Source organism: Danio rerio, chromosome 12 (assembly GCF_052040795.2).
Source record: "Danio rerio strain M-AB ecotype USA chromosome 12, GRCz13ab, whole genome shotgun sequence".
NCBI lineage: Eukaryota > Metazoa > Chordata > Actinopteri > Cypriniformes > Danionidae > Danio > Danio rerio.
The window spans coordinates 5,612,501-5,620,693 of record NC_141032.1 but is presented as its reverse complement, the minus strand read 5'-3'; the positions used below and the strand labels follow the sequence as shown (position 1 = coordinate 5,620,693).

At 34.7% G+C, this 8,193-nt stretch overlaps 1 protein-coding gene across 19 annotated transcripts in view; it reads right to left on the bottom strand.

Annotated features, from left to right (window-relative positions):
• Positions 1 to 234: 234 nt before the first annotated feature.
• The window catches only part of arhgap27 (Rho GTPase activating protein 27), a 79,350-nt gene continuing 71,391 nt past the window's right edge, over positions 235 to 8,193 (bottom strand). For all 19 annotated transcript variants that reach the window (XM_087275672.1, XM_087275687.1, XM_087275668.1 and 16 more), the window contains 6 exons: positions 8,139 to 8,193; positions 7,963 to 8,061; positions 5,796 to 5,873; positions 5,397 to 5,525; positions 4,572 to 4,677; positions 235 to 2,576 (listed from right to left, as the gene is read on the bottom strand). The exon at positions 8,139 to 8,193 is cut by the window's right edge and continues 71 nt beyond it. In XM_087275672.1, the coding sequence (XP_087131798.1) occupies positions 2,402 to 2,576; positions 4,572 to 4,677; positions 5,397 to 5,525; positions 5,796 to 5,873; positions 7,963 to 8,061; positions 8,139 to 8,193 (642 nt within the window). In that variant the 3' untranslated portion in view covers positions 235 to 2,401. The remainder of the gene's footprint in view (positions 2,577 to 4,571; positions 4,678 to 5,396; positions 5,526 to 5,795; positions 5,874 to 7,962; positions 8,062 to 8,138) is intronic.

Here is an 8,193-nt window from a genome sequence, read left to right as displayed (position 1 = left end):
AAAGTGGCCAGTGAGTGTATACTGACTTTCTAACACAATCCCTCTTGTACATTTTCCTATTCAATTACCTAAAACCAAATCTATGTATAAATCTCTCTCTCAGAATATTCTTTGTACTCCATTTACACTGCATTAGACTGTCTTGTAATTATTGTATCATTTACATATTTCTATTCTCACTTGTCGCTTTGGATAAAACTACGAAATGATTCAAAATACATGAATAACAATGCATTCATTTATAAAAGAGTTACTTTATTAAAAGCTTGCTTACTTCAGGTAATGTACAGCATAAATATGCCTTTTCTATATACATACACACACACACACACACACACACACACACACACACACACGCACGCATGCACACGCACCTTCAAACATCTTACAGTAATTATTGCTAAATATAAGTGTGCCAATTTCCACGAAATATTAATGCTCATCTATGTGCAAATTTCACAAGTTCTATATTTTGGTACCAGAAGATCTAAAAAAGTGTGCCTTTAAATGACGATGTACAACTTAGCATCTCCAATTCACAATTACAGGTCCTGCAGTACGTTTTCTTCATGATGTTCTATGTTACAAATGCAAGTATTAGACGAAGAGAAAGTAAATTGAACACAACCTAAACATAAGCATGTTGCAGTTCAGTATCTTATATCAAATATTACACTGCCAACACAATTGAAAAGGGTAAAAAGGTTCAGTGTTTCACACAACTCTACAGGAATGCAAAATACCACAGAAAAGCAATATTATTATTTACTGCTGACCTCTTGTAAAAGAGCAAGAAATAAAGTGGAGGAGCTGCAGACCATTTGAGAAAGAAAGCTCACTAATATTCTTAGAAAAATGGCAGCTCTTCTTAAAGGGATAGTTCACTCGCGAAAGAAAACTTGCTGTTGATTTACTTGCATTAAAGAGTTCTTTGATCTGAAACAGGGCTCCTTGGTGATTCATGAAATGCAGGTCAACAGCTATCAGCGCTATAAGAGTGCAAAAAACACAAAGGCAAAACAAAAGTAATACCCCAGGCTTTTAATGATACATTGAGGTCTTTATGAAGCAAAACATCAGTCTGTGCAACATTATTACCTTATTTTGTATGGTGCAACTCTCTTGTGCCTTCCAGTTGCATTCTTGTGAAATTTTAATTATTTTATTAATTATTATTTCTCATAACTAATTTATTTAGTCTTTGCCAGGATGACAGTACATACTATTTCACTAGTTACTTTGCAAGATCCTAGTATTCAGCTTAAAGTGACATTTAAAGGTTCAACTAGGCTAATTAAGCAAGTTAATTAGTCAAGTCACTGGACAACATTGGTTTGTCCTGTAGCCAACTGAAATAAAATCTAAAAATATTGACCATAGCAGTCTTTTTATTCCAACTAAGCACACAAAAAAGGAAAGAAAGGCTTTCTTTGGAAGAAAAACATAATAGGAAATACTCAGAAAAATGTCCTTGCTCTATTAAACATTCATTTTCCTTCAGCTTAGTCTCTATTTCAGAGGTCACCACAGTGGAATAAACCGTCAACTCTTCCAGCATATGCCCTTCCAGCCGCAACCCAGTACTGGGAAACACTCATACACTATGATCAATTTTGTTTACCCAATTTACCTATGGTGCATGCTGTCTTTGGACTGTGGGGGAAACCAGAGCACCAGGAGGAAACCCACGCCAACACAGGGAGAACATGCAAACTCCACACAGAAATGCCAACTGACCCAGCCTGGACTCGAACCGTCAACCTTCTTGCTGTGAGACGACAGTGCTAACCACTAAGCCACATCTATTAAACAGCACATAGGAAATAGATGAAAAATAGGGGCTAATCATATGGGTTTCAACTGCATATTAAAATTAGTGATAATCAAAGTGTTACAGTTAGCTGTATCTACTGTTTAAAGATGTGAATACTCAACAATTTCTTGCCCAGAATCATCATTTCGCTTCACAGGACCTCAATTTATCATAAGGAGTCACAGGGATTTATTTAATTGTGCCTGTCGACACTTAAAGTGCTATTGATATGCATTTTGTAAATCACCAAGAACAGTTTAAGCTAAAAACCCCTTTAATGTTTCATGAAGAAAATAACATCACATCCATCCTGATGGTTTGAGCGTGAGTAAATGAACATCATACAGCTGTAAAATGTCTGCCTCTCCTTCAATATTTAAAACTCCTCAAATAAAACCTGCTTTCTGTTTCAGGTGTATTAATATATTAATCAAAGAGGCTACATTCTAGCTTTCTTGCAGCATCTCTATTCATACCCTGCCGTGCAGATAGCTTTTCCTTCACAGAGATGTTATGAAGTTTTGCATCTTCTCTCATTATTTTCCAGCATTGGAGTGGGGTTTTGTGTCAAGTGCAAGTTCAGGTGGATCACATGTGGAAGATGGACTCGAATTCGCTGAGTAAGAATTCCACGATCTGGTTCTGGAAGACCATGTAAGTGGCGATGCTTGCCGTCTCCTCCTCAGGCTTGAGTAACGTCGGGCCGAAGACGATGGCCACGTTCTGAACAGTCATTCTGTTCTCATTGCCATGCTGAATAACCCTGAGGAGCAGAGAGAGCTGTTATAGGCTGATACACTGTTAGAAACAATCTGTAAAATATACAGTGATAAAAACTAGAACAGCCCGAACTTTAGTATTAATAAACAATGGAAAACATAAAATTATTTTCACAATTTTACAGCAAACTACAGTATTTAATTAATTTGCAGTATGATAATAATAATAATAATAAAAATGATAATAATAATAATAATGATAATAATAATAATAATAATAATAACGATAATAATAATATTAATAATAATAATAATAATAATAATAATGATAATAATAATAATGATAACAACAACAACAATAATAATAATAATGATGATGATAATAATAATAATAATAATAATGATGATGATAATAATAATAATAATAATAATGTTGATGATAATAATAATAAGGATAATAATATTAATAATAATAATAATGATAATAATAATATAAATAATAATAATAATGATGATGATAATAATAATAATAATGTTGATAATAATAATAATAAGGATAATAATAATAATAATAATAATAATAATAATAATAAGGATATTAATAATGATAATAATAATAATGATGATGCTAATAATAATAATAATAATAATAATGATGATTATAATAATAATGATAATAATAAAAAAATAATAATGATGATGATGATGATGATGATGATAATAATAATAATGTAATAATAATAAGGATAATAATAATAATAATAATAATAATAATAATAATGATAATAATAATAATAATAATGATAATAATAATAAGGATAATAATAATAATAATAATAATAATAATAATAATAATCATCATCATCATAATGATAATAATAATAATGATGATAATAATAATAATAATAATGATTATGATAATAATAATAAGGATAATAATAATAATAATAATAATAATAGTAATAATACATCAATATTAGGTAAAATTAAAAATGGGTAAACAATTACAAAAAAACCTAATGTACAAAAAAACAAAAAACAAAAAAAAAAACAAATATATATTCAGTCTAACTTGCCTAAATAACCTAATTAAGCTTTTAAATGTCACTTTAAGTTGAATAGATGAATTACCTGTCTGTAAACATTTAGGATGCACACACAGCGAGGTTGCAGAAATAAACTGGGAGCGCTAGCAGTTACAGCGAGGGAATGACATCAGATGCGGTACAGTTTGTTGTTGTCTTAGAGATAAGTTATATTGATTGCATATTATATATATTGTATACATAATGCTTTCAGCATAATATAACAGCTTGTCACCCAGTAATAAGCACAGTTATTCTGCAAAATTACAGCTAAAGTGAGCGGCGTTCATCTGACAGGTCCATTTGCGATAGCACCCTCCCAATGAATATTGGATAAGACGAAATGAGCAAGCATCCAGCCCCAAATATACAACTATCATATTGAAACTCCAAGTGATTTTACAAGTGAGAAGTTAAAGGTCTACAAGTCTTTGAATGCCAACAATTTTGAACTGCAGAGTCAAGCATTTTTAATTAGCTCCTCACTCCATTCAGCTCTTATGATGGCTGTTTCAGCCAAGGACGTCTGCGGATGGCATTAAAAGCAGTGTGGTGTACAGTAAAATTTAAGTTTTCTACTTTTTCGAATTTGGCAGCCTACTGCACAACATGACATGTTTGCTATTGCAACAGGTATGCACGGTTGAACCCGTGTGACGTCATGTGTGACGTAGGTTGGTAATTCCCCTATACTAGTGTCTTGAAAAATGTCTAGTAATATATTATTTACTGTCATCATCGCAAAGATAAATCAGTTATTAGAAATGAGTTATTAAAACTGTTATGATTAGAAATGTGTTGAAATATTTTCTCTCCAGAAATTGGGGAAAATAAATATACAGGGAGGCTAATAATTAAGAAGGGTTAATAATGCAGACTTTTTACTGTGGCCGCTTTACTGTTGTATTTACTGTCATTTTATGAGAATATCTGAATAAATAAAACACAACACACCTGCGCAGGTGGCTGAAGAGAGCCTCCATTGTGTCATGGTTGGGTGGAGGTAAAGACCGTACCAGATTCCTCATGTGTGATATCTTACTGTAATAGTCAGGGGTTTCTGCATCAAACCAAAAGAAAAACTTTAGTGGCACAAATTAAAGGGACAGTTCACCCAACAAATGAAAATATACTTACTCGCCCTCAAGTGATTAGAAACCTTTATGAGTTTTTTTTTTTACGTTGAACACAAAAGGAAATATTTTGAAGAAACTGAAAACCTGTAACCATTGACTTCCATAATAGGAAAAACAAATACAGGTCAATGGGTTTTAGCATTCTTCAAAATATCTTCTTTTGTGTTCAACAAAAAAAAAAAAAGAAACTCAAGCAGGTTTGGGACAAGTTAATGATGAATAAATGCTGACAGAATTGTCACTTTTGGCTGAACTATGCCTTTAATGAAAGACTATCAAATATTAATATAAAACCAAAAACCATAGGTATTAGCTGCTGAAGGCGAGTCAGAGAGACTGTTTTGTGGAGGACGAATTACAAATTTGTCAATTTTTTTTTGGTCAGCCAGGGAATAAAAAAAGAACTAAGGCAACATGACTATTCTCCTAATTCTCCACTAGTAAGAAATATAAAAAAATATGACGCAACCTCCCACAGAGCTCGCTGAGGCCCCCTTGTGGGCCGGGACCCCCCTGTTGGGAACCGCTGTTCTAGAGGTTTAAAGTGATCCTGTTATTCAGTACAGTAGAAGAATGGAAACTGAAAGTCCATACAGTCTCCAGTAAATGTTCATTCTGCTTTGTTTGTTTGATTAAATCTTACTGATGGCACAGATGAACTCATTGAAGAGGTTGTAAGGGAAGAGAGGCTCCTGCAGTTCTCTAAAGAAGAGTTTCAGCGCTCCTGTGATCACATGAATATCCCAGTTTCCCTCCTCCAGGTCCAGATCCTCTGGAGAAACACAGAGAAACACAAAATGACGCAGAAGAAAATAAAAAATATTATCAGGCATACTGTGAGAATGTCCTTGCTCTGTTTATTATCACTTGGGAAATATTTAAAAAAGAAAAGGAAAATCAAAGGGGAGCTAATAATTCTGACTTCAACTCTATGTGCAAAAAAAAAAGAGAGACTTGGGCCACATTTGCCTGCAGTGTGAATGTAGCCTTAATGCTCGGTTCAGTGAAGTAAGGAGCATGCATTTTGAATTATGAATTTTACCATGATCTGCTTTAAAGCGCAGTTTCTGGATAACCGCCAGATTTCCACTGACTCTGTAGAGTCCATCGATTTCCAGACCTGTTGAAGGACGACAACAAAATATCATGTACAATAAGTTCATCTATAATATAAGCAGAATTAAAAACTCCATAGACAATACTGGCAGGAGGGAAATGTCTTAATATCTGTCATCTCATCTGTCTCTGGTTTGAAATTACATTTTATAATGAACTACCTGCCTTCTCTAAAAGCGCCATAAAGGACCAATCAAACAAAAGATGACGTTACTGTTTACTGAAAAATAACATGAATTCCACCAACATTTTTGCTTTTAATGATAAAAGAATGTAAGGAAATATGAAAGCGGCTAAACATTTAACATTATTTTTTTAAATAAATTGTACAAATGTTGGTGATGTCCAGTAATAAATTAACACTTTAAATGTAGGAAAAATCTTAAATATAGTGTTCGCACTCATTTACATGACCCCAAATGCGGTATCCCCTTACTTGTTAAATGTTACAAAGATTTATGTGCAAATGCGAAAAGTGCAAATTGTTTTGAAATGTAAGAGATGGAATCATTTATTTATGCAATTCATCAGTGAAGGTGACAAGACAATGATTTACTCAGCTTGTGGCTTTCATATGAATATATAAGAGTAAATATGTCATTCTTATTAGTTAACATGTATAGCTATACATTTACCAGCCACTTTATTAGGTACACCTGTCCAACTGCTCGTTAATGCAAATTTCTAATCAGCCAATCACATGGCAGCAGCTCAATGCGTTTAGGCATGTAGACATGGTCAAGATGATCTGCTGCAGTTCAAACCGAGCATCAGAATGGAGAAGAAAGGTGATTTAAGTGACTTTGAACGTGCCATGGTTGTTGGTGCCAGACAGGCTGGTCTGAGTATTTCAAAAACAGAGAATGGTCTGAAAAAGAGAAAATATCCAGTGAGCGTCAGTTCTGTTGGCGCAAATGCCTTGTTGATGCCAGAGGTCAGAGGAGAATGGCCAGACTGGTTCCAGCTGATGAAAGGCAACAGTAACTCAAATAAGCACTCGTTACAGCCGAGGTGTGCAGAAGAGCATCTCTGAACACACAACACATCCAACCTTGAGGCAGATGGGCTACAGCAGCAGAAGACCACACAGGGTGCCGCTCCTGTCAGCTAAGAACAGAAAACTGAGGCTACAATTCACACAGGCTCACCAAAACTGGACAATAGAAAATTGAAGAAACGTTGCCTGCTCTGATGAGTCTTGATTTCTGCTGCGACATTCGGATGGTCGGGTCAGAATTTGGCATCAATAACATAAAAGCATAGATCTATCCTGCCTTGAATCAGTGGTTCAGGCTGCTGTTGGTGTAATGGTGTGGGGGATATTTTCTTGGCACACTTTGGGCCCATTAAAACCAATTGAGCATCGTGTCAACACCACAGCCTACCTGAGTAGTATTGTTGACGATGTCCATACCTTTATGACCACAGTGTACTCATCTTGTGATGGTTACGTCCAGCAGGATAACGCGCCATGTCATAAAGCGCAAATCATCTCAGACTGGTTTCTTGAACATGACAATCAGTTTACTGTACTGAAATGGCCTCCACAGTCACCAGATCTCAACCCAACAGAGCACCTTTGGGATGTGGTGGAAGGGGAGATTCTCTTCATGGATGTGCAGCGATTAAAATCTGCAGCAACTGTGTGACGCTATCATGTCAATTTGGACTAAAATCTCTGAGGAATATTTACAGTACCTTGTTGAATCTATGCCATGAAGGATTAAGGCAGTTCTGAAGGCAAAAGGGCGTACACCCAAACTAGTAAGGTGTACCTACTAAAGTGGCAAGTGTGGTTATGTGGTTAACTTGATGTGCTAAAAGAACAAAAATTGTTACTAAAATAGAAATGAATAAAACGACACAGAAAAATAGAGAATACAAAGCGACAAAGCACAAACTTACAGATAATAAAAAAATGCAAATACAATATATAGTTTAAAATATTTAGAAAAATAATACAAAAGCTTCAAAATATTACTATATCATGTCCAAATAGTTTAAAACATATCCTTGGTATTAAATTAACTTTATTACTAGTAATCAAACTTCACTTTTAACACAGATTTTGCTGTGTTTTCAAAGTAACGCACCTCTTTTCTCCACCGCTCGAATGCATTTCTCCACAAAGCTGGGCACTCTGGTCTTCTCCTGGCTGCAGAGATTGTGCAGATGACATCCAAATACATTTTCTGAAGAGAAAGAGGCAGATCAGAGTCAGTTTATCTTTAGTGACAGTAACAAAGAGGCTGCTGGACGCTGCTCTGACCTCTGATGTAACCCTTGTCTTTGACGGACTGCAGTGTGGGACGCTTCAGGAGGAA